This window comes from Motacilla alba, chromosome 1, assembly GCF_015832195.1.
Source record: "Motacilla alba alba isolate MOTALB_02 chromosome 1, Motacilla_alba_V1.0_pri, whole genome shotgun sequence".
Taxonomy (NCBI): domain Eukaryota; kingdom Metazoa; phylum Chordata; class Aves; order Passeriformes; family Motacillidae; genus Motacilla; species Motacilla alba.
Window position 1 is genome coordinate 35,352,998 of NC_052016.1, and position 22,161 is coordinate 35,375,158.

General features: G+C 38.8%; 1 protein-coding gene across 2 annotated transcripts in view; it reads right to left on the minus strand.

The window, feature by feature from the left end:
- SPAG17 (sperm associated antigen 17) overlaps positions 1-18,010 on the minus strand; it is a 95,790-nt gene extending 77,780 nt beyond the window's left edge. For both annotated transcript variants that reach the window (XM_038134760.1, XM_038134771.1), the window contains exons 1-3: positions 17,871-18,010; positions 9,300-9,440; positions 8,458-8,517 (exon numbers count right to left, since the gene is read on the minus strand). In XM_038134760.1, coding sequence (XP_037990688.1) covers positions 8,458-8,517; positions 9,300-9,440; positions 17,871-17,963 — 294 coding nt within the window. In that variant the 5' untranslated portion in view covers positions 17,964-18,010. The remainder of the gene's footprint in view (positions 1-8,457; positions 8,518-9,299; positions 9,441-17,870) is intronic.
- Between the last annotated feature and the right edge of the window lie 4,151 nt (positions 18,011-22,161).

Below are 22,161 nucleotides of genomic sequence, written 5' to 3' on the forward strand. Positions count from 1 at the left end.
GCTATCTCTCTTTGAAATGCCTCTTTTTCAAGATACAGAACAATTGTTGTTGCCAAATTATAATCAGAAAACCTTCTGAAAAGATAAATTAGATTATAAACTTTCACAGCTTTATTACTACCTGGCAGCAGTAACATTGCTTGCTATGAACAGTGGTCAGCCCATTTCACAGTGCAGTTCTCCCATACCAAGAGTGAAGCCCAGTCTTCCCTCTTGTTCTTGAAATTGTAAGAAATCCAGACCATCACATATGCCTCAGACTCATCTAACACTTCCTAAAAGAAACATAATAGTTCCTAGAAGAACCAAATAAGGAAAATCCCTTAGTTGCTGACACAGTTCAAGTTAATTTGAAGCAGGATAGTCATCAGTCAAGAGGCTCTATGGATTACACGACCAAACTGGTAATTACTATTCAGATATATTTTCCTGAACAAAATAATAGAAGCACAGGAAAAAGTGGTCTTGACTTATTACAATCTGCTGTCAGTCTTATGAGTCCTTCACAAGCAAATTTTAAGACAGAGTAGGGGACAAAAGCTGCATGTGTCATACTTATAATTTGTTTTTCTAAAGAAGTCTTCTTTACGTATACTATTAAATACTTCTGACTCTGCCATTGTCATTTCATTGACTAAAGCATACTACAAACAATCATTTTTAAAAAAATACCAGGAAGGATCTGAGCTAACTGAAATAACTTTTTTTTTTCAGATGACACCCCCAGTGTGTTGAAAGAATTCAGTTTCTCAAATTACACCATTCACCTAACTTCATTTTAACTCTCAGAACCTCTTCCCACCTATGATATCAAAAGACCACTTGCTTAATCATTGTCTTTCACTACTGAATTACTGACTCACAGTTCAAAGAGATCTTAAGGACTCACATAAATCAATAGCATATTTGAGCAGAGCTCCATGTAACACTTATGTATCCACAAGGTAGACTGTAAACCTAAGATAAGCCAAGTAAGTCATCTTTGTTACTCATTGAAGATGTATTCCAGAGAGTGAAAACAATTAAAGAAGATTTGATGATTCCTTGTACCCCACAGAGTTCTTTTCAACTCAACCTACTAAAATGAAGCAATACTGAGCAAGTATGAATGCTGTTCATGTGCTAATATTTTCCTTTCTATTGTGAGAACATTTCTCAAAACAGAAGTAAATGGCTGCTTGTGCTCTAGAAAAATAACTTGTCACTCATATAAGTGAGTCTGTTTTTTGCCATAACACAACACAGCTTGATCTGGTTAGCAGAAACCTATTAGAATTATCCATTGTAAGAAAGTTTGTTCTCTAAACCTCTCTCTACAGAAAATCTGCAACCTGAGGGGATATTTTAACTGATTTAATCTCAGGGATGCTCTGTGAGAATTTTCTAACACACATGTCCAGCATTATGTCAAGTACTCATATAATATGTGTTTTAAGAAAAACAGAAATGGTGAATAACCTAATTTCAGTCAAAAAGAGAAAATACATTAAAGAGAAAATAAAAATAAGGAGGGTTTTAATAGAGAGCTCATACAGGAGCTCTCACCATCTTGCAAGTACACGTCCTATGGCTCCCTGACCATTAGCTGCTATGAAAACCCAACTGCTTTAAGGGATACAAATATCCAGTGATCAGAAAGATCAGGCATTAGCACTGCTATCTCAGGAAGGAGTTCTATGCACATGGAAGACCTCAGGGAAGGTTTTCTCACATGACCTTTCATATATCTGTTTTCTGTTAACACTGATTGGGGGGTAATACTTGAAACAGCGTTTAAGTGATTTCAGAAGAGCCCCTAAAGAACCCAGACCCTTTTAGAAAAAGAGGACAGGCCAGTCTGTTGTGATTTGTGCTCAGATGAAGGAATATATTGCTATGATCAAATCCTGAAATGTTTACATTTCAGTGGGATGAATCTGCTCAGTAAATCTTTCCATTATGGTACAGAATATTTTAAGCTTCTGAGAAGTAAATTGTCTCCAGCAATTTCAACCAACTGAATCCACACAATGAACACCACAAAGCTAAAAGATTTAGTCATGCTTCCCTAGCATTGCATCTGGCTAGGAAGAGAACCCAATCAGAGGTGGAACAAAAAGATTAAGAAATAAAATTGCGTCATCAAACCTTGTGCTGGCAGAAGCCATCCAGCTACATCTTGAAAGAATTTTCTAAGCCAGGTAGTTCCAATGGCCTTGTAGACTGGGCACCAGAAAACTGGGCAGGATCTTTCCACCTTGGTTGGTCCAGCTTTGCAACAGGGCTTTGAGCTTTTTTTTTTTTTTTTAAATTTGGAGACAAAGGATTCTAGGATTAGTTACTCTACTTGAGAAAAATGTCATACACTTTATGGTCCTTAATGAACCTATTATCATCTCCCAAAAATTTTGATGACAAAAACCCAGAAGACAGCATTGCCTTCGGCTACTTCAGAGAGTCCCTCTAACACTTCAAGGATGACATTCTCACAGACATAATTGCTGTTTCCTCTAGTTACACAGACATCTCAACAAAACCTGCACAGAAAAAGCAGAAATTTGATATCAATTTGCATGTAGGCAGGAACTCTTGTAATCTGTGAAGGAAACCCAGTCTCACCAGTGTCCTAAAGCAAATTTTAGATAGGTAGATGAATTTCAAAAGGTAATCAATTGTCTTCCCTAGAAAATAAATTGAAAACAATTTGAGTATTATGAATGGTCTCAGGTCAAATAATTACAACTAACAGTAATAAAATAACAATGCATGTTTCTAAAATCCTAGCTTTAGGACTATGAAGAGTCACTATTCTGAAATGAAACTAGAAGATGTGCACGTCAATTGTCTCATGTAAATAACAGAACATGACCGCTTTAGGATTTAGATTTTAGGAAACAAAATTAGAAAACACAGGTCAATTTCCTGCTCAAGCTCAAGACTTTTTCACCCAATTGTAACATTTAGAAATGCTGGTACTTCTTAACATGGCACATTGCTCCTGGAAAGGGATACTGAACTGGAGACACCCGAACTGACAGTGAACAGTTACAATTTATAGAACTGCTTGGTTCATAGAAACAATGGTTTCCTCCCATGGAATAATTAAATCTGAATGGAAGCCATACAATTTGATAACTTAAAGAACTACATAGGCCACTTGATCATGCAGTGGCACCAGATGCTCTGACAATTGCAAAGACATGCTTAAGCAAAATTAACAAATTCTTTCCCTAACATCCTTTTAAGTAGATCAACCTAAATACCAGGAACCAGCAGGCAGAGTAGATAAACCCTCCTCAGAAGATAAGACACTAAATAACTCAGGTAAATACACCACCTCATTTAGTGGATCATTTATGAAATATCCTATATTCTGTACTATAAACTGGTAGGAGCCTGGTAACAGATAGAAAAGAGCTGAAAACAGTTGAGTAGATAATGCCCACAGCAGGATTTAAAGTCCCTTAACCTTCACTGAAGCCAGTACCTGCCTAAAAGGCATATTCATTTAACAACAATTCCCAAGTGTACATATTAAACCCCTTTGTATCCACACAGTGTGAGGGCCAAGTCCTTCTGCAATAAATTTCTCTTCACTTGCATCCACACAATACCACTTGACAAAGGCTGACTGGAGAACTGCTCCATTTTATTATGACATTTAAGAGTGCAGTGTGAAATTTATATTGTATTGGAATGAAAAATAAAATTAAGTCTTTCTATCCTTCTAAACATTCAGCATGGCTGCCAAGGTTGTTTCTAGTGTCAAACCCTCTCATGAAAACAATGACACCAGATAAGTTTTGGCACCTAAGCTGTTCCATTTTACACCACTTTCTAAAATTATTTTCGTTCAATTGGAATGAAAACAAAATCTTTCTAACTTGTATTAAGAATAGAATTCTATTGACACGCATATATAGAGTGAGGTTTGGTTTCGATAAGGCTATCTTTACTTTTGAGAAAGCCTAATCTTGACCACAACCTTTGTTATGGTGTTGTGTCAAGATCTATACACTTACACAAAAACAGGAAAGCTTTGATTATATGTTTCCACAAGAAATAAAAAGGCTTTCTTAAAAACACTCCTGACTAAACCATTTTCTTAAGTGCCCCATATCCTGGCTACTACTGGGTTTGCTCTTCTGCCTGTGGCAGACAACTCTTCTGAGCCTGTACTTGGGTGAAAATATTCCTTCCCGTAAGCACTATGTCTCTGACATTGAAAGTCCCCTTTCATCAACCTAAACCAAACATTCTTGATTTTTCTACCCTAGGAGTTTATTATAATGAACACAAATAAATGCATACTCCACATCCCTAGTGCTACCCTCCTTATTGTTAGACACAATGATGAGAGTCTAAAAAAGAGGCATAGACAATAGAATGATATAAGGTAATAGAAAGGTATGAGGTATATAAGACCTACTGAAGAGAGGATATGAAAGATATTTAGAAAGAGAACAACTATTCTTAACATTTTAAAAATGAAATTCAGGCAATTGGGGTGAGTAATAGAAGGTAGTTTTGAATAATTCTACAGACGTATACACATTTAAAAACATCTATTTTAAATATATCTACTACCTAACTATAATTACATATAAAAATAATATAATTATACATATTAGAAAACACAAATATATATAAAATTTCATGATATAGCAGGAGCGCCTATCCCAGGAAACACACACTCAGTTCCAATCTAAAGTGGACCTTCTCTCTACATCATAATGTGATCAGAGCTACAAATAATCTTACCAGCAGCAACCTTTCCTTCATAAATCTACACTCTACACATTCCTAACAAAGCACAAATTCACAGGAATGCTTGAAAACTGCTTTACATCCACTGTTTCCAGGCTAAACTTATCTCACTTTTTTCAACTTGGGCTTGTTAATTGTTATGTTTTATGATCTTACAGAAGTTCTTAATATCTCAGTTATATATTTTGTTTGGGAAGTGACAGAAGAGGAATCTGTTTCATGTACACCCAGAAAACTCAAGGATTCTTCTGTATCTGCTACAATCTATTGCCTATTAAGGCAAGAAGTACTGTGAACATTATGTAATTTCTCAAGGATTATGGCCTCACAATCTTAGGGGGAAAAATAACAATAACAATAACAACAAGACCAAAGGAAAAAACCCCAAACATGTACAACATAAATAATTTTAAAACATAAATAATTTTTAAACAGTAAGATTCTATTTCTAACCAATTACCTTTTAGTCCTTTAAATGAGCTGTACAAAACATAAGCTAATTAAGATTTAAATGCAAGCACTCAACTGAACTGGATTTTAATAGCAAAACTATGCAGCTTGGCAAAAGAAGGATCTAGTTTCGGGATCTCTTTGGTTTGTTTCTTGAAACTGCACAACTACTTGATATCTCAGTATGCTTAGTGATAAGGCTGTTACGTATCTTGACAGTAAGCCTGGAGCTTCTCCTGCTTTCCATCCACAGGTTTGAAGTTTCTGAGCTGACACTGCTTTCCTGTCAGCAAGGAGGTAAAATAAAGTGAGGTTTTGTATGAAAACAATCTGTCATGCAGATCTGGAACAGGAGAATCAAACAGGTCTTGTGTTCACTCAGTGATAACAAAAAGTAGAACAATTTGTAGTCAAAATTTTGTATTATCTTTTGTTTAAATATTTAAAGTTCCAGCATGTGACTTGAAATATTATGTTTGCTTACTCATCACATGTGAATATCAAAGATAATTCACATAAACCAGGTGGGATTACAAGATCCTGGATAATGTAATTTAAAAGTCCTTACTATTTCATATTCAATGAAGAAAGGAAAAAAAAAAGAGACAACAGATGCCAGTAGATATAAGGATGAGTCTATTTTTAACTGTATCAGACAAAAAAAATCATTAACATGGCATTGGTCTGGTATTAAATCAGAACACTGATCCCAGAAACCCACCAACTCAAAAAAAGAGAAAGACTGAGCATGCAGACTAACCAGTATTAGAAGTGAGGTATAATTTACCCAATAGCATAAGACAACTGTGTAGCCAACAGGCATTAACTTCTTTCTTTGCTAAAATGCAGAGATAATGAAAAGCTTTGAATGACCTTGGGACCTCCCACCACCAAAAAGCCCAGAGCAAAGAAGGACTAACAGGATGCTGCTGGATCCATGGGTGGTGTTATTTTCTGCTTGAACTCTCTCTCTTTCCCCCCCTCTCTCTTCTATTTCTAATTAATTGTCAAATAAAATCTGTACCATTGACTTTGGCATATGGTCTTGTTTGCACCTTAATTTGGGCAGAGGCATCTCTCAACAATCAGATCTTAACAGCACTATCATATTTAGTAGTGGCAAAATATCTTAATTACACAATGTTATTAACCTTAGTAGAAAACTGACCCAACAAACAGGTGCATAAACAATAAAAAATACAAACCTTGATGATAGTTGTATGTCTTGTCAGAAAAATTGTACATTGATAAATTATGAAATCTGTTGATATATTACAGGAAGCATAACATTTTCCCATTCATATATAAAGGAAAAAAAATTCCTCAGCATCTTTATGAGAGAATCAGCCTATCATCATTCAATAAAGTGCTTAAGTACAAAATTACCAACAGGTCTCCTATCCCCATCAAGTCATGTAAGAGTCAGAAAAGTGTTGGATACCTACTTCTCCTGGATTTGGAAATCTTTTAGCTACATATTTATAAACCCTGCCATGAGCCTTTTCACTTTGTACAATAAGAGTGATATGAGATACAAAACAATAAAATGATAGAAAGCCTGAAGGGGAATAACTTAGAGCAGACAGCAGGAATTATTTTAGTATGATATAATTAGCTTGCAATGTATTATGAGCCATTTGTTAAAGGTTCTTGACTTCTAGGCACTGCAGACTGCTGCACTGAAATTTATTAAAACCCCTGCATTTCAGTGGATGTAAAGTGTAAGACCAATGGCATGGGTAACTATATTACTACTAATACCAATAATAACCACATTACTATGCATGTCATTAGTCCCAAATTCACACACGTTTCACGTCAGATGTTCAAAGACCATTGAATGTCATGAAACTCACAATACCTCTAAAAATGAATATGGAAACTTGTGGAAATGGCAGCATGTTTAATCCTGCCACAGAGAACTGTATGTGGCAATGATAGAAATGCTCCTCTCAGAACTTCTCACAACCCTGTATTTTGTGCCAACCTTGTATTTGTTTATCTTTGCTAGTGGAAGCAGTGAAAGCTTTGACTGCTCAAACTGCACATGGAATGTATGTGAATATTCAGGAACAAACTCTGCCCAGAGAGGTGGGATCTTAATGCTGTGGCAACATGATCGATCTTTTAATTTGCTACAGCCTGAACGGAAACTGAGTCCAAGCAAAAGGTCAGAACAGGCATTTTATATTCTGTGTTAAAGGAGGGGAGGAAAAAATGTCTTTGAGGAGTAAAGTAAGTAGCTAATGAGACACAGCACTGACAGCTGGAATTTAATAAGTGTCACTTCACAAGTAAAATTGCTCTTAGTAATTAAATACAGGTATCATACAAAGCTTCTGCTTAGAGCTAGACTTCAAAATCCTTCTGTCAAGTAGGACTGAAGAAGTTTTACATACCAGGTAATATAAGGGTGAGTTTGCCTGGGAGGCTAGTCCTAAATGAAGAGGGTTAATTGCATAAAATTCACAGTCCTTTCAGTGGGAAACAATTCCAAAGGGACTTGTTCAGATAGTAGCCTGGCATTACTGAAAAACAGACTGCAGCTAAAAAGTACTGTTATAAAGTCCACCAAAACCTGAGACACATAAAAAGTTTATTAGTCATTGCAGAAATAAAACACAAACAAAGTCTTTTTAGAGGGATCCAAAATTCTTTACGCTCTAGGTCTGTAAGGACCATAAAACTCTACCTGAGAAAATTTTAAACTATCTTCTAATTAATCACAGGATTTTATCACCTCTCACAAGCTGTAAGTAAAACATTAACAGGGTAGGAGGAAGTACTCTTTGTGCAAAGCATGATTCCAAACCCTGCTGACATAGCCCACTAGATGAATCAGGTTACATCAAACTGAGATTATCATGGGTACTAGCACAAAGAAGAGTGTTTCTTATAGGGCACTGGATACCCACAAATGAAGGTATAAGTTTCGAAATTATTGGGAGGGTCTGAGACAGAAGAGTCTGGCAGGTTTTCCATAACTTGAGACATCACCATCAAAATATGACCATATAACATATTCTTCAATAATGAAACTCTTATCCCTGAAAACAGATTTTATCATCACTTAATCAGCAGTCTGACAGAATATTGCTGGTATCACAACAACAAAGCAGTTTAAGTATCTAGATGGTTGAATGTTTTTAACAGCTAGAGTCAACAAATTTGCCTTTACTCAAGAATGTATAACAAAACCACACTGCTCTACACACTCCAGTGTAAAAGCGTACTGACTCTGCAATAGCTGTTTTAACCTACCTCATGGTACATAGGCACGTCCTTTGCCTTTTTTCCCTTTTGACGCCCAGATTCTGCGATCTGCAAGTAAATAAAGCATTCATTACCCAAAGTACTTCACTCATTATTCCTTTTTGCAAACACTACAATCACACTCCAAAACAGTGAGAAATCATCTTATGGCAACTCTGTACCTTAGGGAGGGATTTTTTTTGATCAGCACCTTGAAGAAAAATCTGTAACAATACTTCACTTACAGGGAACAGAGCAGCTTACACCATAAGATTTTCTTTTCCCATTTTTAACTCCTATGAATTAAAGCAATGAAGCTGGTAAGAAGAGAGTAAGTCCTGTGAGGAGTGGATGAAGGAGCTGGGGCTCTTTAGTCTGGAGAAGTCTATTTCTCAGGGGAGACCTTATCACTTGCTACAACTCCCTGAAAGGAGGTCATAGCAAGGTGGGCATCAGCCTCGTTTCCCAGGCAACAAGTGACAGGACAGAGGAAATGGCCTCAAGCTGTGCCAGGACAGGTTCATGCTGGACATCAGGAAGAATTTTTTCACAAAAAGGGTTGTCAAGCATTAGACTGGCTGCCCAGGGAGGTGGTAGACTCACCATCCCTGGAAGTGTTCAAGAAATGACTAGGTGTGGCACTTAGTGCTGTGCTTTAGTTGATAAGGTGGTGTTCAAAGGTTGCACTTGATGATCTTAAAGATATTTTCTAACCTTAATGATTCTATGAATTGGTGTAATTTTTGAAACTTCCACAGAGTAGTTTATCCTTACCACAGACCAAAGAAGGCAGGATCTAGAAGTGACATCTACAGTTTGTTTCATTATTAAAAGTTACTTTCTTGAAATACCTGTCTGTAAATGTCTTCACATGTTACCACGCTGAAGAGCTTTCGCAGTGGCACCTGCACAGCAAGAGCCAGGGCCTGGGTGTGGATTTCATCCTCAATCTTGGTTCCAACAACGAAAGCGATGCTAGGTTTCCAGTCATCCTACATCCCAAAATAAAATATTTAAGGTATTAAAACTCATGACAACAAAAGTTCTCTGCAGTTTCAAAGAGTAATCTTTGAAATGGCTTTATGTCACTTTAAGACATATTAAACATCACTGTAATAATCACTGAAATTGCATAAGACTCGAAAAAGCCCCTACTACTTTGTCCCAATTCTTTCTGCCATCAGGTGGCAGCATTATGCTACACAAAACACAAATCCCTACAAACAGCCTAAAACGTTTTTCGCACGCAAATGATGCATTAGCATCTCACGAAGATGTACTAACTTTTAAATGGCATTTGCAGATTTGACAGTTCAGGTAGCAAACAAGAAGTGAGTTTTGAATATATGTGTTATTGTGATTATTCGATGTAGAAAAAAAATAGCAATTTTCAGCTCCCTCATCCTGTGAATTAGATAATGTCCAGATACTATTTTCTGTACATCGTAGCATAATTTTTATGTTGTTTTATGAAGGTATATTTATGCATAGTATGGCTCTTGCATGGTTTCACTAAATATTCTGAATATAGAAAAATTACTTACCAATGCCAAGTTGTACACTACGATATTGATAAGTTAAAAACACTTGCAGTTTTCAAACAATTGGGGTAGCATACACGTTATTGTAATGTATAAAAATGTTTTCAGCACTAAAAAAATGCAGAACAAGAGAAGACAGGAAAATTTTCTTTAGAGATGTACATCCACAAAAGCTTAAAAATTATGTAACTTAAGCAACTTTTACTGGTTACTGTCTTTCACATTACTACTGGAATTCCTTTCACAGAGTGAGTCACTACCTCCAGCAATTCTACATCTCACTCTCAAGTATTCTTTATCAGCATTAGTGGTGGCTGAACTAGGAGCATTTGTAATGGTTGTGATGTACAGGAATCACCAATTTTGTTTTTTTTTTTCAATGATGTCTGCATGTGTAAACTGCAAGGTTACCAATACAGATGCATAAGGGTAAACACGGAAAGAGATTCAGTCAGATCAAGGCAGTCCCAGGACAGTCACATTAATCAGGACCACACAGTCCGGTGTGCATCATAGCAAGGAAAGATTTTAAGAGATTTAAGACAGGGTGGTGACTTAAGGATATTGAATGTTTTAATATATTTATATTACACACACAGTCCTTGTAGAATAGGAATAGGAACAAACCCTGAGCTGAGTTATGGCAAAGTGAGGAAAAGGACCATTCTAAGAAAAAGACTCAAATGGTAAGAGAAGCATCTTCTTCCAGTTTTATAGTACCCTTATTCACGTGTTCCTTAGCTGGTAAAAAGCCTACCCAAATGTCTGCAATTTGTGTAACTGACGGCTTGGGATGGGAGAAAGCTATAGCTGACTTAAGTTTCAAAACAGTGCGTGCTTGTACGGCAGGAAACAGTTTGTCAAACACTCAAGGTAACAAAGGATAACACCACATGAGTATGCCCCATTTTTCTAACCACAGAATATTCAGAAAAACAAAAAAGATGTAAAGATCACCTGGGTCATGAAGTGAAACTGCAAGTGGCTACAGATCAGATAGCTAATCCAAAAGGGTGCCTACAGCTCCACACATCAGGAACTTCCTTGATGGTTTATTGCAGCACAAAATAAACCTCAAGTTTTTAAAATTATGAAGTGCTGGAGAGATCAGGCATATCACGGATGGTCTAGGAGTGTGCAAACATGGTGGAATTTATGAGTGCCCAGCTGCACTGGGGCAGCAGATACTGCTCATTGGAGAAGTGGCAGCAGTAGTGGGGACTGCATCAAGTACACTGAATTTCATTTTGGCTTCATTTGAAGTCTTTCTGCCTAAAGCTGCAAGATAGCTACTGGTGCACAGCACTGTGAAAGAGCTCTAGGTATTCCAATATTGTCAACATGCACAGGAGGTGCAGCTAATCTGGATTAAAGCTATCACTGTATACCTGACAAGAGTTGGACAGTAAAACTTCAGCATTCTTTGAACAGGAAGTATTTAGATGCCCATGCTTGTGTGGAAATGCATAATTTTCTAGGGTCTTAGAACTGAGATTGAAATGTTCTCATGTGGCAGTATCCTGGTGTTGCCAATGCTGACCAGCAGGCACAGAATCTTTAGAAACACCATCTACCTGTGGCATAAGCTAATGGAGCAACTGTTATCACTACACTGCCCACTTCAGTGAGGACCACTAAGAGAGGGAAATAAAGCCCAATAAGTCTCTCAGAGAGATGCTGACAGCTCAAGAGCAGCATGAATCAGGAATGTCAGGCTCTACTCAGGATCCTGCGGTAAGAATGGTCCAGCAGCAATACAGAGTTTACTCCTACAACTTCCTGCAGTTCTTCACATATATTAAAAAAAAATCTATCAGAGAGTTCTAAAACCCTACCTTATTTGCTTTCTTTAGTTCCTCCTTAAAACATGCTGATAGCTTGCTGCCCACAAATTAAACCTGCTTAGCACCGATTAATAACATTGCAACAACAATGTCTGTGGAACCTGTCTTCCTTATTGTCATCTCTCTTCTTATTTTTCCACCCCTCGGTCACAACTGTTCCTAGTTAATATCTCCTTCCTTTTCCACTCTTTTTTCCTGAGTTACACCACTTGTCTTAATGTTGCTCCCACCTGTGACTTGTTCACCAGCTCTTGTCCTCTGTCTCCTTGCTAATTATCTGATGCCACTTCAAGCTTTTTCCACCCTCAGATTCCTTCTCCAAATTCTTATTCTCTAGCCTATATAATTCCCAGGCATTTTCAGAGTTATGGTTGAGCAATGAGACCCTCCTTCACAAAAGTATACAAGCCTTTCCAACAAAGGGAATTTTCCTTGTTTCCACTGTGGTGCCCTCCTTCTCAGCAGCCTGTGACAAAGCACCAAAGCAAAACATCAGGGTAGGTCCTGTTTCTGCAAAATGAGTATTTAAAAAAACACAACAGGACTTATGCAAACAAAATTATCCAACTCCAGATTTTTGTTACCCAAGAAGAAGTTATCATCAGTGGGCCACACCTTCTCCCCACTGAAAATGCTCTGCTTCAAAGAAACAAGGTGATAAAGCTGCTCCATGGAACAGCTATGAGAATATTTATACTATAGGCAAACCATTAGCTAATACATTAAAATAAAGTACATGGAATGAGCCTCTACAAGATAACTGAACTGGTAGTGAAAATTATATCCTTACTTAATTCTACAGAAGTATATGCAGCTAGATACAAGATTTTTTGCACAAAAAATTAATTATTTTTAGAGACAGCCTATACCTCACTAGAGCTAAATGAAGAAAAGAAACAGCTTTTCTTAAAAAAGTGCAACACCTGGGAATGGGAGCTGGAAGTAGCTAGTAAATATTCAAAGTAGCTACACACATCTTTGCAGCCAATAATGATCTAGACTTCCTGGAGTCATTAATAGCATGTCATCTATTTCTAGACTGACCAGTTTTGAAGCCCTTAAAGATCTTTTTTCAGAAAAGCTGCACACTGAGAACATGAATTGAAGTCAATAGTCAATGTGCAGCATAAATACACGGCTTAAGGTGTTTAATTGATTAGACTATTTTCTGAGGTTAAAAATCTAATATTTTTGCAATACTGCCTTTATATTATTGATCCTGTAACAGTACCCTTAATGTTCAAGGCACTGAAAGCACAGAGAAGAAACAGACCCTGTTTCTACAGCTCACCACCTAAAATCACAACATAAAAATGTGAAGGAAAAGTAGTAAAATGTATATGGTTACTCTAAAAATATTTTCTCCCTCAATATACAACTGCTCCTCTACTTAGTTTTATTCTTTCAAATGTTATTGTAGTATGAAGGCTTGAGAAAGGATCTGAAAGAGGATAGATTAGTGACCCTAAGGCTACCTCAAATGACATTCCCAGCTTAATGAACAGGATAGAAAAAACCATAAAAATAACTACTGGAAAATCATGGAAACAGTCTAGGGAGGTTGCCACTAGCTGTTCAAGAATTTAATATGAGCACTACAAACTGCACAAAGAAGACCAAAATGCAGGGAGCAGATATCCCACAGAATCAACAATGCTGGTTGAAATGTGAATTAAAAAAAAAAAAAATTGAAGCTGGAAATGTGGCATTGGCAACTGAATATTGCTTAAGCAATCTGAAACAAACTCCAGTTAATGGCAGGCCAGATCACTTTCACTGGAAAACATCCAGTGACAACCATTGCTACAAATGACACAGGCCTGGTTTTAAAACTCCTGGCCATGTCAAGTGTTGAAATGCACCAAAGGCTCTCGGTGTTAGAAATAACCATCTGTGCGGGAAACTTCTATGTCCCTCAGCTGGAGAGGCTCCAAATCCGCAAGATCAACCTAATTTTGGAAGCTCCATGTAAGCAGCAAATGGCTGTCCAAAAACCTTGCTTTCACAAAACACAGAAAGTGCCTCATCTTCTCACGATTTTGCTCTCAAGGCTCCACTGTGTTCCTCTGTAATGTGATTTTTCCCTGCTCTTAAAAACCAGTACACATAGCCTGCATGTCTTCATCACAGCAGTACTGGAATATCATAGGTATGTTAAGAAAATATCTAACTTTAATTCACATTGAAGAAAAAAGCAGATGTAGCACACCATTTTTTTTCTTCCTTTTTATACATATCTTGTTTTCTCTGCTTCATTTCCTAGACACAAAAGGGCAGCTGTTCTAGGGAAGACAGTTGAACAAGTCAGGTATATTGTTTATTTTTTCAGTACCAGTTTCTAGATCTCTTTGGCCAAGAAAAGCATCAAGCAGCCATCTTACCCTCCTCCTATTTCCAGACAATCCGGGTATATGTAATTTTATTTTTGTGGTACTTACTGTTGTGGGGTTTACTGGTTTTTTGTTTGGTTTTTGGTGTTTGTTTTTTTTTTTTTTTTTTGGTGGGCTGTGTGTTTGTTTTCTTTGATTGTTTATCTTTTTTCCCTTAGGACAACAACCAATAAGTTCATTTCATTGCACCAGAATTTCAAATTTACCTGTAAGGGCTGAGAAGAAACATTTGAAAACTCAAATTCAAAAAATCTGAGCATCATCAAACATATTAGTAATTTATGAACAATTAGAGTAGTAGCAACTCTGGCTAGCACTCTTTACTTTCAACAATGAGTGAGCTTGTAAACCAGTAAATACAATTGGCATTATACCGAAAGGTTGTTTATCAGGAGTTTTGTAGCCTCAAGGTAGGACATTGCTGCTTGGAAATCTTCAGACCCACTTCCATTGCTCATGACACACCCACATTTACTAATGGCTTTTGTTCTTAAGAGCCTGAGCTTTTGCTGTACAACATGGGCAAGTGAGAGAATATCAAAGCTCAACAGAACATTAATTTTTCTCTGAAGAAGAAGTAGTATGAATAGCAATCAAAAGAAGAGCTATCCTATTCAGAACATTTTTAGAGGTTTCACAAGATTTTAAATTCAATTTTCAGGCCCTAAAATGCCAATGAAATGAGAGGAATCATACAGATGGAAAATCAGCACAGAACATGGCTTCCCACTGCTATGCTTAGTTATACTAGTTAGTAAGAACAAATAATAAATGACAGTTATTTCAATTAAGAGCTGTATTTGCCCAGAATTCACCATTCACTTAGCAAATGTCACCCTTTAACTACTTAGCACATGCAAAGTTTAAAACTACTTAAGAATCTTAATTTATATTTGCAATTTAATTCTGTAGTGAGACCAACCAAAATAGATGAGAAATATCTAAAGGCAAATACAGTTTGCACCTCCATGTTCTTCTGCATAGCACATTACAAACAAGAAAGATATATATAAACTATAATGTGAGGCTCTGGAAAATCCATATTTCCTCTGTATGTGTTTTTAAGTTGTGTGTTTGCCAGTTTTCACAGTGCATTTAGTAAAAGCAATTATTTGGTTTGTAAATACCATTTAAATCATATTTTAGTTAGTATACCCGTTCATAAAAATCTTAACAGCACTGGTAAAATGCTTTTCATAGATTGAACTAATAAAATAGTGTAAGTCATAAACACATTAAAATGTGAAATTTCACCACTCGGTCTATCTGGTACAATTTAAGACCAGTTGTAGTAAATTCCCTTTGCCTTCAATAAAGGGAAAGAATATTTTTCAAATTGATACAAGCAGATCTAAAAATTCTTAACATATGAATTATGAGGAGAGACATTTATTTACTTGATAGGAGTTCCTGTCATCTCCCAAATAATTTCCAATTCATATGGCATTTCATATACAATACTGAGGACAAGTAAGAAATAAGTTTTGTGCACTGTGTCTGGTGAGATAAAAAATTCAAGCTGTTCAACACTCTCTTTTACAGACTGCTTTCAGTTCTTGAGCTTCATATATTTGAGTTTAAACTTCATATGTTGCATGATTACTGGGGTAGGCTGAGTGGGGCGAGGGAAAGTGTGGTTAGACTAGTTGCAGAATGAGATTTGATTTTTAAAAATCATGTTTATCCTTTAATAAAAACCCCTATGTGATTAAGTAGTTAAGATATTCAATGCTCTCTGTGTTCAAGAGGAAGGAATTAAATTTGGCAGCAGAGCTGTACTTGTGTCAAAGATTTGCTTTTACAGAGCATGTTTATTTACATTATGTACACCCACATTTGGCCACACTTGATGAATCTTGATTCACACATGCTCAGAAGAGATTTGCTGGCATTTGACAGTTTTGCACCGAGTGCTCTCTTGCCCATGACTGTAAGAGCTGAATAAGAACACTCCTGCAGTAACAAATTTCAGTGGCTGCCCAGCATCTCAGAGGCCTGAGTTCAAGCTGACCGCAGCAAGGGGACAGTTTTTCCCAAGTTCCCAAGGCTCTGTCTGTGAACAGCATGGCAGAGAAAGTGAAATTAGCTTAACAAGAACAGAAATTAACTGGAGCAGAAAGCAGTCAGATGATACCAGAATTAAGGAAACAAGGAATCTCAAGTCAGCCCCCATGGGTACAGGAATTACGATAATCTTTAATTAGTTGATCACATACCTTTCCCTACAGAATTCTTTCCCCATTCAGTGAACATTCAACATTTTTTTATCTGCCTCATGAGTGGTCCTGAATAATACCAACTTCGACATTTCCTAACTTTTGAGCATTTTATTTCCTACCTTTAAAAATACTGCAATATAATGGTTTGCATTTAAGAAATGTAATAAACTACGTGTAGAGGCAGCAGAGCATACAAAACACCTTGTTCAGGGAATTCACTGCACAATATCCACAGCCACAATAAACACCACCATAAAAAACATAATCACTAATTGGCACCTTGCTAGTAAGCAAGCACTGGAGGAAGACGAGGAACAGAGTAGGTAAAGGAGACTGAACCTTCACCCCCATTGTTATGCTTCAGGGACATTTCCCAAGGGTAGGGACAAGATCCACACGTAAGAAAAGGCTCAAGCATCTTAGAACTCTACTGAAAAATCTGTGTTCTAGGGGAAAATGGGAAAAAATAGCCTAAGCTATTCAAAAAGTGGTCTTGTTTGGCTAATTGTATTATATGGTTACCACCAAGTAAAAGTAAAAGCAAGTAAATATTTAAGAGATTTTTGGACATCTGTGGCCTTTTCGGGAAAAGCAATTAGCCAGTTTAAAAGCCTCCTCCTGAATCAAAAGTTCCTCATATATAACCAGTGCTGCTGGCATTTTAAAAGAAAAAAAAAAAAAAGCAACAATACACAAACCTGCATCAGCTAAAACACGAAACTGTGGGGGTTTTTTTGGTTTTTGGTGGTTTTTTTTTTGTTTTGTTTTTTTTTTTTTTTTAATAGGGCACAACAGGAATCCAGAAATCCAGAAAACAAGGAAACCACGGAAGCAATTTGTCTCACTTGCAGAAGCCATGCTAGATAAACACGTGAGATAAATATTATTGTTTGCTAAACTACCACCCTATTTTGAAACCAAATTCTCTCTTGCAAGTCAAGATTTATGAGAATTACATTGCTTACACAGAACCTGGAAACCTAAATATGCCTTTAGATCCTCACACTCTGTAAAAGAAAAAAAAATAAAAAGGAAAAAAGTGCCTTTTAGCTGCACACACTCGGGCAGGAAAATTACAGCCTCACATTTTCAACGCTACAGTTAATGCTGTGTCAGCACCTCCATCAAACCTCGTTGTTCAGCAGTTTATAAAAAGTTCACTCCGAGCCGAAACTTGGCACCCAGAGCCCCGAAAGGAAAGTGGCGAGGAGAGGAGGAGCAAAGAAACCCGCAGGGCCGCGCTCGGTGGCGGGGGGCAAAGGGGCAGGGGGGCTCCGCCGCACATCGGGACCGTTCACGGACCTCCCCGGGGCCCCCCTGGAGCCCCCGGCAGCCGCGACCCCCGGGCCGGGAGAGCGGCCCGAGCCGCCTCCAGCCCGCTCCCCCCTTCCCCCCGCGCCGCCGGCTCTGGCCCTCGGCTGCCTTCACCTCTTCGAGGCGGGCGGACACCAGCGCGGGCTCCCAGCTCGGCAGCCCGGACACCGGCGTGTCCCGGACGGACTTGGGCGGCTTGGGGCCCATGGCGGTGCAACGGCGGCGGCGGCAGCTCCGCCGGCCCCACGCGTCGCCACGGAGACGGCGCCCGCGGGCGGAGCCCGCCCGCCAGGGGAGCGCTGGGCCCGGCCGGGGCGGCCGCCAGAAGCATCGCTCCGACGGGGCAAGGCTGGGGGAGCTGGGGCTGCTCGGCCTCGGGAAGGGACATCTCCAGTGTCTGTAAATACCTAAAGGAGGTGTTAGAGCATGGAGCCGGGCTCTGCTCGGTGATGCCAAGCCACAGGACAAGAGGCAACGGGCAGAAACTGATGCCCAGGAAGTCGCACCTGAATATGAGTGCCAACTTTGCTGTGTGGGTGGCTGCACACTGAAATAGGTTGCCCCGGGTGATTGTGGACTCTCACTCACTGGAGATAGGCAAGAGCTATCTGGATGGAACTCCATGCCGTGGGAGGTTGGACCAGATGATCCACTGTGGTTCCTTCCAACCTGATGGATTCTGTGCATTCTCTTGGGGCTTTGGGTACTTTCATGGTCATTTTCGAGACAACTAGTGGTCCCCATCATGGCCACCCAAAGGAGAAGCCTCACCGAGGCTGCATGGGGAGTTCTGGGGTGACACGAGCTCACAGGGACACCAAGTGACACATCTCATCTGTCCCCAGGGCACCAAGTGACCCATCAAATCCCTAGGGCCACATGGCAGCACCTGTGGCAGCTCTCAGTGTGCCCCTGAAGAGGAGGAAGGAGCAAGCTCTGGGCCTGGCGGTGGAGCGTGACCCAAGCGGCGAGGCGGGGAGCGCGCAGGTGTGGGCAGCCAGGCCGGCTCCCAGGCCCAAGTGGCTCTCCAAATACTACCATATGTTACGGCACTGGGACCAGAAGGGGAGAGGGAGGCACTGTTGGGAGAAAACAGGAGAGCTGCCAAGATAAAGAATTCATTACAGAGGAGTCATGTTGTGATCTCACACTGGAGACGAGTGAAATATTCTGTGTGATTTAACATTTGGTGAAAATACCCCAAACCACATGCTGCCCTTCCCCCACCCCCTTATACCGACCGGGGTTGCTCAGAGCCTCCAAATCTTTATTTTATTTTCGTCAGAGCTTAAAACCCTGCTGTGCAGTGTGTTACTGCCTTAGTCAGGATTTTATTCTGGGATGATACTGACCTGGTGTCTGTGCTGTATAAAACACCTTTCATTACGCAGCTTTAGTGAAGGAATAGGAATTTAGCTTCATAGGGGATGCAACAGGCAAATCTCTCATATTTTTAATTTGCAGAAAGGTATCTTCCCAGAGTTTCTAAATAGTGATACAGTTGGTAACATGGGAAAGCTGCACAACAGATTTGCCAACATCCATTAATGTTTTCCCCCAACCCATCTTTTGGCTGGTATCCATTTTTCTCTTTTTGAGTTTTTCTTTTATTGTCCACAAAAAACACAAATCAGGCTTCACTTGTTCAAAGAAACAGGCTGCATGACATTCCCACCATATCCTTGTTCTTCATTAAAGTCTTGGATACACAACCTGTGCCTGCAGAGGTGCACTGACAGGAGTATGGAAAAGAGAAATGGGGCAGGATCATCAGCTGATGTAGCAGAACAAATCGGGATTTGGGACTGAATGCGCAGATAATGTTGCTAAATATCCTAAATATGAACCACCCTTCAGATTTTTCATGGCTCAGTTTTCAGGAATAAATATAAATTTCGAGAGGAGTGACAGGAGAGGGTTGTGGACCCAGATCTTGTTGGTGCGGCTGGAATGTGCATTACCATGAATTTGGCGGGAAATGATAATTGTTTAATTATGCCCATACCTGGAAAGTTAAAAACCAGAGAGACTGATGTTAGCCAGCCAACAATGAGAACACAGAGTAACTGTGAGAACCATGAAGTGGCCTGTTTATATGAACTGTGGCCTGATGCATGAGGACTATTTGAAGGAAATTATTTTGTTCTGCTTACCACCTTAGTAAATGTATCTTGATAACTTGTTTATTGTTGGCTGCTGTGGCAGATAGCAAGTCCAACTGAAGTAAAACTGCTGATCACTAGGACTTTATACCAGTTCATTTAAAATTTAAATTCATTTAATTTTAATGAACTTTTAATTCATTTAAAATGACCTCCACCACTCTCACAAACAAAGAAGAGGAAGAAATTGTATTTATGCTCTATTAAAAAGGGTTGTAGTGTATAAAATGGGTTATCCATCAGTGAAGCCAGCTGAAGACATGTCCTGTTTGGCTGCTTGTCCCTGTCCATTCTGTTGTGCTGCCAAAGATGCTTGTAGGCCAAGCTGTGAACCAGATTACTGAAACCCCCTTGGTTAAATTGTGAAACAGACAGACAAATCAGAAATACTGGGAAACTACAGCCTTTGTTTCCTCCAAATGGTCTGGACTGCACAACATACAGCTGCATGTTTTGCAGCTGAGCCATCTGAAAAACTTCAGCTTCCTTCTGATAACTAAAATATGAAGCTGTTGCAATCTCAAAACTTGTATTAGCAAACCTGAATGTAATTCAGCTATACTGATAAGCCTCTGGTTAGAGGAATAGGCAAATTTCAGATTCAGAGAGACAGTATGCAGTTTGGGGTACCGTCACAGAAAACAGGAATGTGCAAATGTAAGCTGGACATTTCCAAGAAGTGAAATTTGGTCTAGTGCAAGAGTTAACGGGACTATCTGTGATGACTTTGTGTGTGACAGGAATATTTATGGTGAGATTTTCAGGGAGAGTGGCAACCCAAAAATGCCAAGATAAGCCTTTAATTTTTTGCCTATTAAAAAACACCATTTGTGAATGCAAGTGTGGAGTAACCAAAGACATGAATTTATGGTACACTTGCAATTCTGAATAATACTCTGTGTAAATAAAGTGTAGCTCACTTTTCCCTGGGAGACAGGTTAACAGGCCTGTGTGTTATGAGTTTATATGGCAGGGTAAGAAAGCATGCATGGTTAATACTGGAGTACCAGTGCTGTGGTGTACTGTGAAGTAGCTAGACACAATAACATGTCTGTATGCCCATATTTTTCATAGTAATATAGAATGGGTGTTTAAAAATGAGGTATACCCTTTACTTCCTTCAGGAAGAGAAGGAACATTGGTTGCCTTTTCTTTTAGGGCAACTTAAAGAACATTCGCACTTCCTTATTCTTCAGTAAAGTGTGGGGATTGGAAAGACATTACTAGTTGTACATGTCAGTTTTTCCCTACTTGATATTTTCTGAAAGACTATGGAAGAACCAGTAAAGGTTTTGACTCTTATTAATTAAAGCCTGATAAAGTGAGAGAGGAATTAATTTTAATCCTGCTTGTTTTGTTTTAAAAATGTGCTTATTTTATATTCTTGAAAATTATTTGGAAAAAATGATATTTTCAGTAAGAACCATCACCTTCTCAGCTTTAGTTGGGAAGTAAGCAGAATCTCTTTGCTTGAGTCCTTAAGAAAACACTTAATTGCTTTATACTGCTTTCATAAGATTTAAATGTTGCTGAAACAGGGAGGCTTCCTGAATTATGGCTTCAGAAAGCTGTTTCTGTTTTAGAAAACTGGCCAGAAAAGTTGTCTAGAACAGCTAACATGGCCTCATCACTGTAAAGGAAACAGCCTTTCATTCTCCTTATATTTCTAAAAGAAGAAGAAAGGTATTAAGAAAAAAGAAAAAAGCACACTTCCTCCCCCTTAACCACCCCCCCCCCCCAGCCCCCCCAAGAGAACACTGTTCAGTCCTTTCTCCCCTCAGAAAGGAAGAAGGGGAGGAACATAAAACTCATTTTGCTTTCCTTTCCAGTTTCATAGCACTGCAGCATCTGGGCTGAGAACAGCTTTTACTTGAAGTTTGCAACCCCCCAGGACACAAGTGTCTCACAAGTTACACAGATTTGACAGCTATAGCATGTGTTACCAAAGCCTCCCTGAACTCTCACATACCAAGCTGGATGTAGGAGGTCTTTGCCTACAGTTGCTGCTCTGGCCACCAAATGATACTTTATAATTTATTTCTTAGTCTCTAAATTTGTTTATGTAATTTGCATAAAGCTTCCCACATGGGCTGAATTGGCCCTATGGATGTGGACCAAGTATCTATTTTGGCTCTAGGATCTAAAAAGGTTATTTCTACATAAGTAAATTGTAAGTGCATGTGCCCTGAAAGGGGTAAAGGTTAAGCCAAGTGTAAATATATTAACACATTCTCCTTCTGAAT